The sequence below is a fragment of the Homarus americanus genome, unplaced genomic scaffold, assembly GCF_018991925.1.
Source record: "Homarus americanus isolate GMGI-L3 unplaced genomic scaffold, GMGI_Hamer_2.0 scaffold39155, whole genome shotgun sequence".
Lineage (NCBI taxonomy): Eukaryota > Metazoa > Arthropoda > Malacostraca > Decapoda > Nephropidae > Homarus > Homarus americanus.
Window position 1 is genome coordinate 5,287,890 of NW_024737042.1, and position 19,161 is coordinate 5,307,050.

The 19,161-nt window shown below is 41.7% G+C and overlaps 2 protein-coding genes across 8 annotated transcripts in view; one reads left to right on the top strand and one right to left on the bottom strand.

Annotated features, from left to right (window-relative positions):
- Positions 1-5,927, bottom strand: part of LOC121872615 (protein bric-a-brac 2-like) — a 63,968-nt gene extending 58,041 nt beyond the window's left edge. For 3 of the 4 annotated variants that reach the window (XM_042375506.1, XM_042375505.1, XM_042375503.1), the window contains exon 1: positions 5,790-5,913. In XM_042375506.1, the coding sequence (XP_042231440.1) occupies positions 5,790-5,816 (27 nt within the window). In that variant the 5' untranslated portion in view covers positions 5,817-5,913. Of the gene's footprint in view, positions 1-5,789 lie in introns of all 4 variants that reach the window. The other variant, XM_042375504.1, reaches the window with a different exon arrangement.
- A 723-nt stretch (positions 5,928-6,650) lies between these two features.
- Positions 6,651-19,161, top strand: part of LOC121872616 (sex determination protein fruitless-like) — a 98,350-nt gene continuing 85,839 nt past the window's right edge. The window contains exon 1 of one of the 4 annotated variants that reach the window (XM_042375509.1): positions 6,651-6,715. The gene's annotated coding sequence lies outside the window, so the exon portion shown is untranslated. Of the gene's footprint in view, positions 6,716-6,840; positions 7,441-14,098; positions 14,264-19,161 lie in introns of those variants that run through there. The other 3 variants (XM_042375511.1, XM_042375508.1, XM_042375510.1) reach the window with 3 other exon arrangements.

The window sequence follows — 19,161 nt, forward strand, 5'->3', positions numbered from 1 at the left end:
ATGGTGTTGGTGGTGGTAGTACAAGGTATTGGTAGACGTTGTATAGGTGTTGGTAGAGGTAGTATGGTGTTGGTGGCTGCTGTGTTGGTGGTGGTAGTACGTATTGGTAGACGTTGTATAGGGTGTTGGTAGAGGTAGTACATGGTGTTGGTTGTACGTGTTGGTGGTGGTGGGTACAGGTGTTGGTGGTGGTAGTACAAGGTGTTGGTGGTACAAGGTGTTGGTGGTGGTAGTACAAGGTATTGGTAGACGTTGTATAGGGTGTTGGTAGAGGTAGCACATGGTGTTGGTGGTACATGGTGTTGGTGGTGGTAGTTCAAGGTGGTAGTGGTACATGGTGTTGGTGGTACATGGTGTTGGTGGTGGTAGTGGTACATGGTGTTGGTGGTGGTAGTGGTACATGGTGTTGGTGGTACATGGTGTTGGTGGTGGTAGTTCAAGGTGGTAGTGGTACATGGTGTTGGTGGTACAGGGTGTTGGTGGTGGTGGTATGCCCTCGCCTCGCCCAAGATGACCTGGTAGGGTCTTGTCCAGTTTATGATAGATAGCATTTCGTATGATGGGTTTTTGAAGATTGACTTCTCCCCAGGTGGTCTGGGGAGTCGAGGGCAGGTCAACTCCTCACCAGGTGCTAACTAGCTAGGCAGGTGAGGTCATCATCCCAGCTAACTCTCTTTTCCTCAACATGTCTCAGGATAACTTGTTGCTGAATGACAACTCTTTAATTAAAAAAAAAGTTTTTGAATGGTTCAACTTAACTTCTTTTTAGTCCCGAGTGTTAACCCAAGTCGTTTGTCAACCCAGATTCAGAGTGTCATCCCTTGCCTAACTAATCTATTAACATTCTTTTCATCAGTTTTCGAATCGGTGGACGAGGGGCACAATTATGATGTGGTATATCTCGACTTTAGCAAAGCCTTCGACAGAGTCCCCCACGAAAGACTAATTAGAAAGGTAGAAGCTCATGGCATCAAAGGTGACATCCTTAAATGGATTAGGGCGTGGTTACAGGACAGGAAACAGCGAGTGAGGCATTAACGGCACTATAAGTCCCATTAGACAACTTTGGTACAAGTGGAGTTCCCCAAGGCTCAGTACTTGGACCATTATTGTTTATTATATACATAAACGACATAGATATCGGCATAGACAGCAACATAAGTAAATTTGTTGATGACACTAAAATAGGACGTGTTATCAAATCTGACGAGGACTCGGCAAAACTACAGGAAGATCTAAACAAATTTTTCGAATGGTTTGAAAAATGGCAGATGAAATTCAACGTCGACAAATGTAAAGTACTCAGTATAGGAGATGTAAACAGGGAAACCAGATACCAGATGAACAACGATGCCATAGAAATCCACGGCTGCGAGAGAGATTTAGGAGTAATGATAAGTAGGAACCTTAAGCCAAGTAAACAATGTGTTTTAGCAATAAGGCTAATAAAAGTACTTGGGTTCATACAAAGTGTTAGTTACAAGACTAGCGAGGTCATCCTAAAACTGTATCTTGCTCTTGTGAGACCACACCTGGATTACGCAGTTCAGTTCTGGTCACCGTATTATAGAATGGATATAGAATCCTTGGAAAGAATTCAGAGGAGAATGACAAGACTAATCCCGGGCATTAGAACCTTGAGTATAGAGACAGGTTAAAGCATCTTAATTTGCACTCCCTTGAGAGACGTAGAGCGAGGGGCGACCTGATAGAGGTGTATAAGTGGAAGGCAGGGCTAAACAAAGGGGACATTACAAAGGTGCTCAAATTATCCAACTAGGAGCGAACTCGTAACAATGGTTTTAAATTAGACAAATTTAGATTTAGGCGTGAAATAGGTTAACACTGGTTTGGAAACAGAGTAGTGGATGAATGGAACAAGTTACCAAATATCATCATTAACTCGAATACGCTGAATAGCTTCAAACATAGGTTGGATGCTTATATGAGCAATAGGGGTTGGGTGTAAACGGGACTGCCCAGTATGGGCCAATAGGCCCGCTGCAGTTTCCTCCATTCTTATGTCCTGAGTGTCAACCCAGGTCCCGAGTGTTAACCCAGGTCCTGGGTATTAATCCAGGTCCTGAGTGTCATCCCAGGTCCTGAGTGTCAACCCAGGTCCTGAGTGTCAACCCAGGTCCTGAGTGTCAACCCAGGTCCTGAGTGTTATCCCAGGTCCTGAGTGTTATCCCAGGACCCGAGTTTTAACCCAGGTCCCGAGTTTTAACCCAGGTCCCGAGTTTTAACCCAGGTCCTGAGTGTCAACCCAGGTCCCAAGTTTTAACCCAGGTCCCGAGTTTTAACCCAGGTCCTGGGTTTTAACCCAGGTCCTGGGTATTAATCCAGGTCCTGAGTGTCATCCCAGGTCCCGAGTGTCATCCCAGGTCCCGAGTTTTAGCCCAGGTCCCGAGTTTTAATCCAGGTCCCGAGTGTCGACCCAGGTCCCGAGTTTTAACCCAGGTTCTGAGTGTTAACCCAGTTCCTGAGTGTCACCCCAGGTCATGGGTGTTAATCCAGGTCCTGGGTATTAATCTGGGTCCTGAGTGTCAACCCATGTCCTGAGGTCATCCCAGGTCCTGAGTGTCAACCCAGGTCCCGAGTGTTAACCCAGGTCCTGAGTGTTTAACCCAGGTCTTGAGTGAGGTCCTGAGTGTTAACCCAGGTCCTGAGTGTCAATCCAGGTCCCGAGTGTCAACCCAGGTCCTGAGTGTCAATCCAGGTCCCGAGTGTTAATCCAGGTCCCGAGTGTCAACCCAGGTCCTGGGTGTCAATCCAGGTCCTGAGTGTTAATCCAGGTCCCGAGTGTCAATCCAGGTCCCGAGTGTCAACCCAGGTCCTGAGGTCCAGGTTAACCCAGGTCCGAGTGTTAATCCAGGTCCCGAGTGTCAACCCAGGTCCTGAGTGTTAATCCAGGTCCCGAGTGTCAACCCAGGTCCTGAGTGTCAATCCAGGTCCCGAGTGTCAACCCAGGTCCTGAGTGTTGAGGTCCTGAGTGAGGTCCTGAGTGTGTCAAAACCAGGTCCTGAGTGTCCTGAGGTGTCTCCTGAGTGTCAACCCAGGTCTGAGTGAGTGTCAACCCAGGTCTGAGTGTCAACCCAGGTCTGAGTGTCAACCCAGGTCCTGAGGTCAACCCAGGTCCTGAGTGTCAACCCAGGTCCTGAGTGTCAACCCAGGTCCTGAGTGTCAACCCAGGTCCTGAGTGTGTCAACCGAGGTCCTGAGTGTCAACCCAGGTCCTGGAGTGTCAAACCAGGTCCTGAGTGTCAAATCAGGTCCTGAGTGTCAAATCAGGTCCTGAGTGTTAAAACCAGGTCCTGAGTGTCAACCCAGGTCTGAGTGTCAACCCAGGTTCTGAGTGTCATCCTAGGTCCCGAGTGTCAACCCAGGTCCCGATTTTATCCCAGGTTCTGAGTGTCAACCCAGAGTCCAGGTCCTCACCCAGGTCCTGAGTGTCAACCCAGGTCCTGAGTGTTAACCCAGGTTCTGAGTGTCATCCCAGGTCCTGAGTGTACCCAGGTCCCGAGTTTTATCCCAGGTTCTGAGTGTCAACCCGAGTTAACCCAGGTCCTGAGTGTTAACCCAGGTCCTGAGTGTCAACCCAGGTCCTGAGTGTCAACCCAGGTCAGGTCCTGAGTCAACCAGGTCCTGAGTGTCCAGGTTCTGGAGTGTCATCCCAGGTCCAGAGTGTCAACCCAGGTCCCGAGTGTTAACCCAGGTCCTGAGGTCAACCCAGGTCCTGAGTGTGTCCTGAGTCAACCCAGGTCCTGAGTGTCAACCCAGGTCCTGAGTTTTATCCCAGGTCCTGAGTTTTAACCCAGGTCCTGAGTGTTAACCCAGGTCCTGAGTGTTAACCCAGGTCCTGAGTGTCAACCCAGGTCCTGAGTGTCAACCCAGGTCCTGAGTGTCAACCCAGGTCCTGAGTGTCAACCCAGGTCCTGAGTTTTATCCCAGGTCCTGAGTTTTATCCCAGGTCCTGAGTTTTAACCCAGGTCCTGAGTGTCAACCCAGGTTTCGTCTGTATGCCAAATTGCAGTATGTTAACCTAATTATGTATGTGAAGCACAGTTCCTATGGTAATAATTTTGGGTGAGCCTTATTCACTTCATTCAAAATTTTGGATATCAATGTCTCTCACTTCAAATATCTTCCTCAACATCACCCGTACACCTGTCACCCAGACAGATGTCATAAGCATGTACCAACCGAATTCTTGATATCAAACCAGTTCGTGGATGTCAACCAAGGTCTTCTGTTCAATAACTATTCCAAACAACAAAAATCCCGTTGTGTCTGGTGTAGTGTTACCGATCTACCAAAGTGTCGTGTCTGTCAGTCATCACCAGTAAGTTACCCTAGGTCAGACTTCACTGTCAGTTTCGTTTTAACCTACGCATGAGTCTGTCCAGTCCTCGAAGAAAAAAAATGGTTATCCCAGTGATCAGTTCTGGACATCCTAGCCATAAGTTTAGGTTAAATAATTATAAATTATGGGTGGCCTGATATTTTGAACAGAATCTAGAGGGAAGTCGTGTATAAAATGACGTCTGAACTTAAAATGTTGTATGAACTCGTGTTTCTGCGTAACAAATTATGTATATATACAGTACACCACACCCAGCTGTCAACCAGTCTTACACCAACTAAGTCCTGTTTACCAACCAAATTTTGCATTATACTTATATCCTGGGTATCATTCAACATGTCAACTCAAATGTTATACATCAACCCAACCTCGTATGTCAAAATAAGCTCTACCTGACAACCAGGACTTTTCCCTTTAAATAATCATGTGCTAAATATTACCTACACCAGTGTAGCCACCAACATGCTGCTGAATGATCAATAAATTCTTTAATTGGAGTAGCGACATTCACAGATACAGTTATATAAATATTTTGCTAACGGAGTGACTGGGAGCCCCGTCAGGCAGAACGTTCACAAATGCCTGGGCTTCAAATTTTAGCTTACTACGAGGTGTAAAATACACAGTGAAGTGGTAAGGAACATGTTGGATTGCCGGAGCGTGTGGTGAAGGCCAGTAGATGACCGCAGTACACTACACACACACACACACACAACATCTCGAAGGATTTTGATTCAGCAGACAGCCATAGTACTTGACTGTTGCCAACCAAACACACACACACACACACACACACACTTTTCAACACCGTTACCATCGTTTAAGTTCTTACCTCAATGGCATCTCCCGTAAGAGTGAATGAACTCTATCATATCACCTAGGTAGGATGGGATGTCAATGACGCGCAATTAAAATAAATAGCATAACTTGTGGCCGGTAACCCTTCCCCAGCACCTCCTGAGAAAACATTGGCGGGTTGGATATTTTCGCGACTAACCTACAACAGGTGTCTGCACATTGGCCGGTGTCCTGTTTACCAACTCACTAAGTAAATCTATTCACAATCACTATCACAAACTTCCCAACGACAATCCTAATAAATATAGCCATAAAAAACCTAATATTCGTTTCAACTGATTAAATATTTTTCCATAAAGTTGGTCATGTCATAATTTACAAATATTGACAATGGTAGAGTTAGAATAAATATTAATATATAATTCTTATATTGATTAAACACTATATATTATCACTAAATACCTAATTTCTGAGTATCTCGCCATTTGCGCACCGACCCCTTCCAGCCCTCCATTTATCGGCGTTCTCTTCCTCCATTTCTCTCGCCTCCCTCCTCCGTCCCCTGATCTAGTTTCGATTTTCTCCCCATTTCTCGTCTGTTCGTGCGTTTCTCGGATTCTTTCACTTACCTTCTGATGCTCTGAGGAATTTTGCATTGATTTCACTACTACGTCATGTCGAACACAAATAAAATCACTTAATTTTCCGAGTCTGTCCCACTCACCTTCTTTCTTGTTCGCTTTCCTCGTCTTCCACAGGGACAGATAGACGAGAGAAAAGGTGGAGCATGCGGCCTGTTTCTTCTCTTTTTCTACTTCCTTATTTCCCAAGGTTCCAATAATGTTCCAGTGCTTCATTCATCGGTATTTTTGTTAATTATCTAGCGTATTTGTGTTTACTGCAATGCAATTTTAATATTAGTAATTCAGATTAAATGTTTTAATCAATTCATATTACATTTACAATCGTATAATACAAAAATAGGAGAATATATAGAAAAGTTTAAAGAGTTAAATATTTGTAGTTGAAAACGCATTAAATTTCGTTTTCTGTAAGGCTGTTGAGATTCCAAGGATATAATGATTATGATTTAACCTTCTTAATTTTTACACAGTTATTCATTTATATGTCACAGAATGCATTCAAATTCTTTTTATAAAATTGTTGAAGGGTTTTACTATAAGAAACTGTTCTCATATTCATATAATATATTCGTAAATAATAAAATTTTCTCGCGCGTTATGGCATCTTTACGAAAGGTAGCAGAGTCGCCAATAAGTGAAATTTTATTATGTTTGTTTGTAGATTGTTTACTCAGATTCATTTATAAGGAGGATGTAAAATGAATATTACATTCTTACATGATGTATGTAATAACATTAATTAATGAACTTTTATAGTTTTGTAGCGTGTAGTAAGATAAGGTAGGAGTTGCCGTGCAGTGCTGGCCGGGTGTCCCGCCGTGGCTGCTGTACAGTAGTGAGTATGCGCTAGAATCGCGAGACGTGAGGGCAGGGGAAGTGTAGCAAGCTCAGGATGATCACCTCAACATAAGGTAGGAACACAATATGCGCTTTGAATATGCATCCATATTGGATGAAAAATTAAATTTGTATTTTAGTATGATAAATTAAGCGGTTTCATGATGTGACGTCCTCCGGCATACATGCATAGGCCTAAATCTATTTGGTCAACTCCAAAATTTTAGTCAAAATGGCGGATAACATTTTGTTGTAAGTTATCATTTTTATAGAAAATGTATCTGATGTGTGCATACACTGAAGGAGAAATGCACTGACATTTGATCTTAACGGTAAAATCGAAACATGTATTTGATCTGAGCGCCTAATCGTCGGACCTGGAAAACTGAGGGGGTGGAGATGTAACGGTGCCTATCGTGAGAAAACTACCCTACAACATTTCCACTAAGTGTAAGAAATGCATTTGTTACCTGAATCGTGGATAAATAACTGTTTACCGAGGAAAGTCTTCTTCAAGGAAAAAACAATGACTTGTACTGATACTGGAAAGTGAATATGAAAAAGGAAAAAAAACGCACTTGTGAATGGAAGTATCTGGCAACATGTGCATTGTGGGTGCGGAACAGTCGGCTGAGGCCTTACTTACCATGTGGACAGGAAGCAGTGAGGGTCATGGCAGCTCCTCGTAGCATTGCCTAAGTGATGGTGTGAAGTGACAATAATACTACATTGTGCTGACTGATACTGTGTTGTGACTATGTGCTGGTGAAGAACGTGTGTTACCCAAGAAGGAAAAACGGTGAGATGCAACAATACTTAGTTTTGAGAAGGATTTTTTTTAGGAAAGCTGTATATATATATATATATATATATATATATATATATATATATATATATATATATATATATATATATATATATATATATATATAATTGCTGCGATAACCGACGACAAATCAGTCTTGGTCGAGGATCACTCCGCGTTGGTAAGCTTTAAACTCTTGCGTGTGTTGGTCAGTCAGTGATTATAAATCGACGATTGTTGGAGGGGGAGGAGAGGTTAGGGGAACCGTGTGGTGTAGGCCTAAGCTGGCCAAGATAACAAGGTCCCCAGCCTACCATCTCGTGACACTCGGGAGGTGTGGTTGGACTTCATTCCGCGACACTTGACATTGTTCACCACTTCCCTGTTATACTACCGAGTGCTCACTATCTTGTAAACTACTTTATACTCTTCGTTTGGTGGCAATTTCTTTTTAATGTGAAGTGGAAATGTTAAACAGTAGAGTACATTTAGTACATTAATAAGAAATGCGTATATTTCACCAAGCCGTCAAAACCTGCCGTCCACTCAGTGATTTGCAGAAGGTTCGGTCTTTCACTGAGACTTGTGGTAGACACGGCTGTGAAGCTGTCAGATAGCATTATCGCTATCAGAGTTTTTGCTGTAAAACTTACAGGTGTTCCAATCACCTGTAAATGTGCGATAAAAATACTGCATGCCTTGAGAACAGTAATTTTGTTACTCTCTAGCTTATATGTGAGGTCCATACTAAGTATTATTGCGGTTGACTTGAAGAATAACATGAAGTTTATGTACACATAAACACACTTGTGAATATATACATATATAATATGTTTAGCGTTATTGGTCTATTGTGTCATAGCGTGTTAATGATAATACACGTTGAAGCTTTGTGAATAAGTCCTCGTTTCAAATTAGACACATTTAAATTTAGGCGCGAAATAGGTAAACATTGGTTTGGAAATAGTGTAGTGGATGAATGGAACAAGTTACCAAACACCATCATTAACTCGAAATGCTGGATAGCTTCAAACATAGGTTGGATGGATATACGAGCGATAGGGATTGGGTATAAATGGGACTGCCCAGTATGGGCCTATAGGTCCGCTGCAGTTTCCTCCATTCTTACGTTTTTATGTTATGTTCTAAAAGTATTTACTTAAACTCCGTCAAGACGGTACCGTGGGTAAGGTACCGGCTAAACATGATTCTTGTTCTCCGCGTCTTCATGCATCGCTCTTCTAATTAAAAAAAATAACCATGGGTGTCTTGCACCACTCCCAATTAAAAATTTTCTCATAACTGAAGTACCCACATGCAGTAGGCATCATGTCTGTTTCATCTTCTAGAAAAATTGAAAGTTTTAGGGGCAGGTTTTTTGGAGGGAGATATAAACATGCTTGGTCTTTGGTGTGTAGTGTTGCCTGTCACAGGTGCCTGTGATTCAGATAAACACTGAACGAATATGGATTTTCACGGTTGATTACATGTAATTATTATCAAGGAAGGCAAAGTCTTAAAGTGCCCTCCACATAACCGTTTACATGTATGTGTTTGACAACAGATTAATGACTATATTGTATGATAATTAGTAATAGAAACATTGTCATGACTTATATACATGTTGAGGAAAACAGTATTATTATCGTTTCGGCCATCCAGCAAGGTTAGGTTAAGTTGAAATTGTTTTTCTGGTGGTTTTTGTGTTCTGTTGGGAAACTGTACGTGGGAGGTGTACTGTACAGTAAGAATATATTGGTAGTTAGTCAAAAAATATGTTAAACGGAGACGTTCTTCTTGGTCGTTAACAAGTATCGTAACTGTTATTTGAATTGTTATCCGTGTACCTGATGATCCGAGTCAAGTAACACGGCAATAAACTATTAACCCATACACTGTATGGGCTAATAAGTTTATTGCCGTTTCCTTCATTCATGTTAACAAACCAACTTGTCATCTTCATCTACTCACAAGCCTTATTTGTGGGATCATTTTTAAGAGACAGGTAAACACGGATAACAATTCAAATACCAGTATGGCATACAGTATTGGGCAGCCCTGTTTACACCCAGCCCACATATTTCATATATACTGTATGTCCATTGTCCAACCTATATTTGAAGTTCATCAGCGATTTCTAGTTAATGATGGTGTTTTTAACTTTATCCACTTTTCCACAATTATGTTTCCAAACCAATTTTTATCCCAATTCCCGTTTAAATCTAAATTTTTATTAAATGCCGTTACGTGATCGCACCCGATTTGATAATTTAGCACCCTAGTTATGTCACCTTTATTAATTTTATCTCATGGTAGGTGCTGTCCATTGTTATGTTATTGAATTGTATTGCAGGTCCAAACTCTCAATTGTGATTAAAGCAAAAACGCGTTTCCAGGCATTCTTGGTATTTCCGTGAGTGGTTTTCGCGAGCTAACATATACTGTCCAGCCAGATGTTGTATGCGAGAAGTTATCCAGTATAACATGTATGAATTTGTGTGTGGGTAGAGGGAGGGTGACGGCGGCGTCCCCTCCGAACTTTTCAACACGCCACTGACACTAACTACCTCGGCGTCGCCATCGTCGATATGGCAGCACAAGACTTCTCTACATGTTATTAACATAAGCCCTTTTCTATTTTGATGCTAATAGTTTCATCACCAGCGTTCTATGGAGGATTTGGTACTTTCCATTATGCCCCTATTTTTTTTTTTTGAACGTAAGTTAGTTTTCCAACTCCTCTATTAACCTAAACTAAGTTAGGTTAAGCAGTATTGTACTCGGGCGTATTTGTATAGTATAGGTGTTTACTATTGACCTCAGAATATCTCTTAATATCAAGTGTACATAGCTTCAAAATGTCCATAATATTGATCAGACTAAAAAAAATAGGGGGCTTACAGGCCCCCCCCACCCCCCAGCTATATGGGCTCGCCATGTTCTCCCACCCAAAACTTCTTGGACCCCCGTTTTGATATTCCTGGATCCGCCCCTGTTAAGTTAGGTAAGTTGAAAAATACGGTGGTAGCAAAAAATGAGTTTTTACGCTTTCCTGGGTTAGTAGTGATTACACTTAGACACACACACACACACACATATATATATATATATATATATATATATATATATATATATATATATATATATATATATATATATATATATATATATATATGTGTATATATGCAAGTAAATCACTGTAGGTGCCCGTGATCTAGGTATATGCTGATAACCACAAGGAAAGAAGAATATATATATATATATATATATATATATATATATATATATATATATATATATATATATATATATATATATATATATATATATATATATATATATTTCATGCAGATCCACAATGGAAACGTGGATAAGATAAATCTGATAAAATCACACAGGGAAAAGGGAAACAAGAACATAAGAATGGAGGAAACTGCAGCGGGCCTAGTGGCCCATACTGGGCAGTCCCATTTACACCCAACCCTATTGCTCGTATATCCATGCAGCCTATGTTTGAAGCTATCCAGCATATTCGAGTTAATGATGATGTTTGGTAACTTGTTCTACTCGTCCACTACTCTATTTCCAAACCAGTGTTTACCTATTTCGCGACTAAATCTAAATTTGTCTAATTTAAAACCATTGTTACGAGTTCGCTCCTGGTTGGATAGTTTTAGTGCCTTGGTAATGTCCCCTTTGTTTAGCCCTGACTTCCATTAATACACATCTATCATTTCGCCCTTCATTCTGGAGGGGCGGAACCTTAGCTTTCGTCTTTATTCAAGACATCTTCAGAGACAACTGAATGTTTGTTGTGTGGATTAGTGGATGTCTTGTTTTTTTTTTTACCTGATTTTTTTCTTTATTATTTACTTTTATCCTCTTCACCACCGATCTGCTCGTTAGCCACTTGGGCGATCGGTCACGTCTCTGTCACGCACTGTTGGCAAGTACTGGGCATGCACCGGCTCCTGAATGTACCTGAACCTGCTCCAGTGTTGGTCAAGTCTGGTCTTCAAAGAGCTCACACTCGTTGCCGTAACAACACTTTCTGGTAGATTATTCCAAGAGTTCACAACTCTCACATCGAAAAAGTTTGCATTATGTTTTGTAAGGTCACCCTGTGTACATACATAAACTCTGTCTTTGTAATTCAGTTGCCTCTGAAGATGTCTTGAATAAAGACGAAAGCTAAGGTTCTCCATTTTTTCACTGTGATATATATATATAATATATATATATATATATATATATATATATATATATATATATATATATATATATATATATATGTATATATATATATATATATATATATATATATATATATATATATATATATATATATATATATATATATATATATATATATATATATATATATATAATCGTTATGAGCACTATAAAGGTGCGGAGAACATTTATTTTTATTTAATCTTCTCAGTTTATTTAGCCAGAAAAACACAGATACAGAGTGGATAATAATAACAATATTAACATGGCTGAGCCAGTTGAGAACCTGAGCTCTCTTTGAGAACATAAGAAAATAAGGAGTCTGCAATAGGCCGGTTGGCCTGTGCATGGCAGCTCCTGTCGAGAGTTACTACCACTCTATCATCCATGAATCTATCTAGCCTCCTTTTGAAACTTTCCAGAGTTCCCGCACTTACTACAAAGTTGCTAAGCTTGTTCCACTCGTCCACCACCCTATTTAGAACCAGTTCTTCCTATCTCCCTCCTAAACCTAAACTTATCCAACTTGAATCCGTTGCTCCGAGTCCTATCCTGCTCGGATATTATAAGAACTTTATCTATATCCCCTTTATTGATTCCTTTCACCCACTTAAATACTTCTATCATATCTCCCGCACTCTTCGTCTTTCTAGGGAATGCAAGTTTAGTTTCTTTAACCTATCCTGATATGGAAGGTTTCTAAGTCCCGGAATCATTTTCGTCATTCTTTGATGTACAGGAATGTGATGTGAAAGAAAATATAGTAGATTGACATTGTCAGAAATGGATATAAGTAAATTCATTTGGTTGGTGAGAAAAGCCTATGAACGTAAACATGCTATTATTTCATGAACGTGGAATTAGGTCGTATAGTATTAACTCCTTAAATCCGCATATACAGTATATGACTTCAGAGTCTATGAATGATCGGGTTATAATTAGCTCATGGCCCCTTAAGCTAATGTGATGTTGATCTGTGCTCGTGCACACGCAGCCCTCTGGTGCGCAGCGCACTAACACCTTCCTCTTGCACATGGACCCTTTAGCCTCCCCAGAGCACAACGCACCCCACCACCACATTGCCTAACAACCCTCTTGCTCACAACACTGCCCCCCCCTCCAGTCTCCCTCGTGCACAGGTCACCTAGGTGTGGTAATTAGCAACAGGTGTGCTGGATCTGACGTAGGCACACCTGCAGACGTCAGCATGTGCCGTGTCGCAAGCCCAGTTGTGTGAAAGAGATGTTTTTTACACATGGGCGCAGTTCTCTTATATAAATATTATCGATCACCATAAGGTTTTAACATCCTAATACAAATAGTATTAAGAATAATCGATGTTAATGTTGATGCTATTAATAAGTAATAATAACGGTAAAGTAATAACTTTAACTATGATTACTCCTGTTGAAGGAACATTTCATTGTTAGCATTGTAGGGCACACACCCGTCCACCTGACTGTGGTCTTGTGTATCAGAGACGAAACCATACGCGCCGTGGACAAGATTTGCCAGTTTTATATATACGGTACATAATATATTATTAAAATTCAAGCCTTACACTTTTCTATACCAATGGTGTCTTGTTAATAAAATATTGTGTACTGTGACTACAGTAGTAGCATTGTGATGGGGTGATTGTAGTGGCTGTGCGATGGAGGGGTAGATGTGTGGATGAAGTGTGGTAAAATGAATATGGTGAACGGTATAAGGTGGTTGTGGGAGAGAGTGATGAAGTGGTGGATGGAGTGTGTGTGTAGTGGAATGGTAGAGGGTGGATTTGAAGGAGGGGTAATGGTTGAAGTATGAGGTGGAGTGTGTGATGGAACGTGAGGTAGTGAATGGGTGTGGTGAAATGGTAATGATTGGAATGAATTGAATTGAGTGTGTCTTGGAGGGGCGTGGTGGAGTGGTAGTGAGTTGAACGTGTTATAAAGTGGTGTGGTGGAGTATTGAGAAGTGGGTGTATACACCCCTGCATACTTTGTCATCCACACAATCATTAGTTCACTTGGTGCCTAAATAAATCCACATGGCCTTCAAGTCACTGTGTTGACTCCTCGCCAGGAAGGTGTTATCTCATTAAACCCTTCGTTCAATTTAAATACTAACCGAATAAATAGAACTACAGGGAATAGTCATACCTATTAGAGTAATTGGTTGCTGATTTTAAGTTAATTGTATATACTGTTGGTGTTGTCACGTGTTCAGAATACTGACGCAGACGTAAATGGTGGAGTAAAGAGGGGGAGAGGGATGACGTAGACGAGGTCAAGGCTGAAGTGTTTGGGAGGCGGTCCATGTAATATGTGGCAACGGAAGGCCATAGTACAAGGTGGGCAGCTGATTATAATCAATGGTGACGTAACAGTGCACAAGATAAGAGTTGCAGCATGACTGATAAGACCCCTAGATGGCGTCCGGCAGTACCCCTATACACCACTCAACCACGCACACCTATACTCTGCACCTTTACTGACGCTCACAAGTTAATGTATACTACGTCTTGCTTAGCACTACAACACCTTCGTGAGGTGATGTAGGGAGAGATAAACGCTGCAACACATCTGGAGAAAAGTTGGAGGTAAGGAAGCAGCATATCCAGAAGCCACAACTGAGTTCCGTAAAATGTGATTTTCAGTGTGATCAAGGATTTGTGTTTGTGTAGAAAATACATGTAAGTGAGAATTTCTCATCTTACCTTCACTGCTGGTTAGTGAAGTATAAGCTAGCTTGTGCTTTGTTACATAGTGACGCTTTGAAATAGAGAGCAAAAAAGGGGAGACTACTTCACCTCATCATTACTGTTAGTATTATCTTTTTACCATCCGTCCATATACGTGTACAGTATAGTACTGCATATTGAAAACCACCATATATAGAGTAACTCGCCTCCCCCTTGGAGTCTTGGTATTATATATGTTGCAACCCAGAGTTCAATACACTCTAGCTTCTTCTGTAGCAACAGCCGAAGTCCTCTGTTTTTCTTACATTATTTTGCATCTATCTAGTCTCTACCACCAGTCCTACCCACGCTTTCGTCCCCAGAATTGTCAACTGTGTACCAACGCCCTGTACACATCCACCAGTTCTTCTGTACAGTTTGAAAATTTACTGGTGCAGAATACGAGATGGCTCCTCTTTCCACACAACGTTCTTTGCAATCACTTCCTGAATCCAAGTGACTAAAAGTACTGGTAACTGTGTAGCAGTGTTGGGAAACTTCCAGTCATAGGATACAACGGTTATTATTATCAACAATTTCCACACCTCTTGATGCTAAGCTCTACGATTATCGGCGAGGACGTCTAGCTGCAACTCGTTACTCGTGAAGTTTGTCCCATTTCCATACAGGAACTAAACATTTTGAATTGTATTAAGTGAATATCTTTCACCAGATGACATGCCCAGTGTTATGAGGGCTCTTATTGTGTAAAAGTGAGTGAGTGTGGGTGGTGTGGTGTGGTGTGGGTGGTGTGGTGTGGTGTGGTGTGGTGTAGCTCGTCTCCGTATTTATCATTATGGTCGTACAGTGTCTTGTACTATACCCGGCACCTTTTTCCCGTAATAAACATTACCATAGTGCATGCTGTATATTGCACTGGCTCTACTTTTCGTGTACCGGTACTCTGTCTCTATGTGTTAGTACTTCATCGTCATTTAATAAATCTTGTTGGGGGTGTTTGGTAACACGGCCAGTCGCACAACTAGGGTAGTGGAACTTGTGGAACACTCGATATTATCTTTTATTACCCACCAGTACCACCGTTGTGCAGTTTGCTCTCTCGTAGATGGAATATATTTATTTATGGTTATTTTTTTTTAGTTTTCTGGTTTTACAAATACTTTTTAAGCTGCATGAATACACTGAAATGTACATATAATACATTAGGGTGTGTGCGTTGTATATTTCAGCGGTAGTAAGTCGTATATGGTTATTAATGGGTTCATTTATGTAAACAATTATTATGATAACTCCTCGGAAGTTGCTAGGCCATTGTGAATCTTAACCAACCCCCAAAAACTGTTTTCACAAATATCAGTTTATCCTTATTGCTGACAAACAACGTTAAGCGCTATAATGTACTTAGTTCTGCGTCGTAATCTTAACTAAATACGACACACTTGATTGATTCCGTAATTTCGTCGGTTGAAGTCCATTTAACTGAAAAACGGGTGACGTAAACTTGCACCTCAATACCTTAAACAATACGTATTTTGCTTTTAGATTTGTGTCAGTTCTTGGGTTGGACAAAGGCGAAATATTCAACTACAGAGCTTCCAGCTTCCTGGCGCTGATGGTGAACACCTTAATACTACGGAGGAAATACCTAACATAGTCTCAACCTGGTCACGGGGAATGTAAACATTACTCATTGTACGTACAACACCCTCGTTCACATAACCCTCGCATTTTAGGTACTGTTTTGGTTCTTGTTCCTCTTAACTATTTTACCCGAAAGAATGATGTTTATTTTAAGAAGTGAAGCATTACTGAGAGGTTGTCTTAGATTAACAAAAATACCCTTGTTAATTTCACCCTGTTACGCGTTGGTACATTGATACTCTTTCCTAGATAGAGTAGGAACTTTTATTAGATTTTTTTTCTTGAAACTCCAGACGTGAACAAGCTGTACTGTCTATGGTGAGGTGTGACGCAGTTGTGTGATTATAGCTATGCGTCAGCCCCCCCCCCCCACACCGACGACATGAATGGCGCGTCGCATCTTCAGCGTGGGTTGCGTAACTCAATTAAACATTATTGTTCTGTTATTACTACAGTAAAAGTATATAATACGAGTATATTTATGATATAGAATGTTTATGTAATTAAGATTTGTGATGTATTTTAGGTGGGGTAGGTGGGTTTAAAGGGTACCGTAGGTGGAGGGATTAGGGCCCAAGTGATTCAGGAGGGACTGAATGCTAGGTGAGGGACTATGCACAGAGAGAGCCAGGCGAAGGAATAGGCACCGAGAGAGGGCCAGGTGAAGCACTGGTCACAGAGAGGGCCAGGCGAAGAACTAGGCACCGAGAGAGGGCCAGCCAGGTGAAGCAATAGACACCGAGAGGGCCAGGTGAAGAACTAAGCACCGAGAGAGGATCATGTGAAGTACTAGGCACCAAGAGGATCAGGTGAAGCACTAGGCACCGAGAGAGGGCCAGCCAGGTGAAGCACTAGGCACCAAGAGGATCAGGTGAAGCACTAGGCACCGAGAGAGGGCCAGGTGAAGACTAGGCACCGAGAGAGGGCCAGCCAGGTGAAGCACTAGGCACCAAGAGGATCAGGTGAAGCACTAGGCACCGAGAGAGGGCCAGGTGAAGCACTAGGCACCGAGAGAAGACCAGCCACTAAGGGTCAGGACGTGTTATCAGGGAGTGTCGGGAAGCTGGCGATACTGGACACCTGCCTCCTGCAACACAGCTTGCTGCCTCACACCTTCACCTTGCTACCTCACACTGCCTCACACCACCTTGCTTCCTCACACCTCCACCTTGCTGCCTCGTGCCTCCACTCTTAACCCCATTTATCATCGACATTACATTATTTATCTATAATCTATATGGGATGTAGTCATTGTGATCATATGTTTACAATGTTTGTGGTAGTTTTGTGATGGTCGTGAGTGTGGGTATGGTTGTTGTGGTGGTCGTTGTAGTGGTAGTAAAACATGGAGGTGGAAGGGTGTTGCCCAAGGTACTAGCCATAAAACTCTACGGAACACACACACACAAACTCACTCACTTGTTAAACGCTGTTGACTTCGCCACTTTAAGATTACTGTACCTTTGTTTAGATATATTGAAGTATATATTATTCTCAAAATACAATGCGAGTTGGTTAATGATTTAATTAGACATTATTACATAATAATTTATTTGAATAAAAGCAATATTGCAGTAGCAAGGTGATGATTGTAAGTAATTATGGGGTAATTTGTGAGGGTGATGCGTAGCTTTGACTTGAGGTCATTGGGTGAGTCCGTGACGTAAACGTACTCACTTGACCGGAGACTGTGACGGGTGTTATTGTGTGTGGACTTTCTGGCCAGGTCTAACACGTCTTTTGACTCATAAAAGAAAGTCGCTTTGTCAAAAATCAGATTTTCAGAATTTAATCCCAGGAGCTGGCTGACTCGAGACCCACTAATAATCTCCAGGCTGCGACCTCCCTGGTTTCAACTTTGACAATTATATTTTAACTGGGCAACCTCTGACGCAAAATACATGTAATACCCAGCTAGGAAGTCAAGACATGTAGTGTGAGGTGATAAACAAAAATTAGATTGTGTGTTTAATTAACTGTTAAGGAAAATATTGCATTCTGTTGGACGCTGCCAACCACACCAAGATGACACCTTGCGTCCTGTTCGTCAGATACTGGTAATAGCTTTAGGAGATTAATACACACAAACATATATATTTCATTAGCCCAATGAAAACGTGGATAAGATAAATCTTGATAAAATCACACGGGAAAATGGAAACAACGGAGTACCTTAGCTTTCGTCTTTATTCAAGACATCTTCAGAGGCAACTGGATTACATGGACAGAGAGAGGCTTAAATATACAGGGTGACCTTAAAAACATGAGGTCAGGTCATAATGATGACATCCACTAATCCCCACACCAACACACACGTAGAGGAGCTTAAGAGAAGGGTGGTGACGTGACTAGCCAGGTCAGGTCAGAAATAAGGGACCCACAAAATAACTATCATACATCTAGATCAAAGGTTTTCAAAGCATTTTTAACCTTGGGCCACTGACAAATAAATTTATGTAACATATTATCAGTTTTGAACTGACCATCACTAAGGTTTATTGATTTTAATTCCTTAATCAAACTAGCTTCAACCAGAAGTCTTTCTGTGACACAAGATGATTTGAATATATATATATATATATATATATATATATATATATATATATATATATATATATATATATATATATATATACACTAAAGGCCTGTCTGTACCTTCATTGCAAAGCACACCACAAGACCAAATACTTACTGTGCATGTTCTGCAGTCCTCGCATGGGTGGTCACCGCGGGGTGGGGTGTGGGCGGCAAGTTGGGTGGTGGGGAAGATGGCGGCAAAATGGGTGAAGCTGTGGATGGGGGTAGCAAGATGGGTGGTGGTCTGAGGAGAGGGCGACAAGATGGGCAAAGGTGTGGATGGGGCGGCAAGATGGGTAAAGGTGTGGATTGGGCTTCAAGGTGGGTCGTGATGTGGGCTGAGGACGGCATGGTGGGTGGTGGTGTGGATGGGGGTGGCAGGATGGGAGGTGTCGGAAGGGGTCAGCAGGATGGGTGCTGCAGGAAGGGGTCAGCAGGATGGGTGCTGTAGGAAGGGGTCAGCAGGATGGGTGCTGCAGGAAGGGGTCAGCAGGATGGATGCTGTAGGAAGGGGTCAGCAGGATGGGTGCTGCAGGAAGGGGTCAGCAGGATGGATGCTGTAGGAAGGGGTCAGCAGG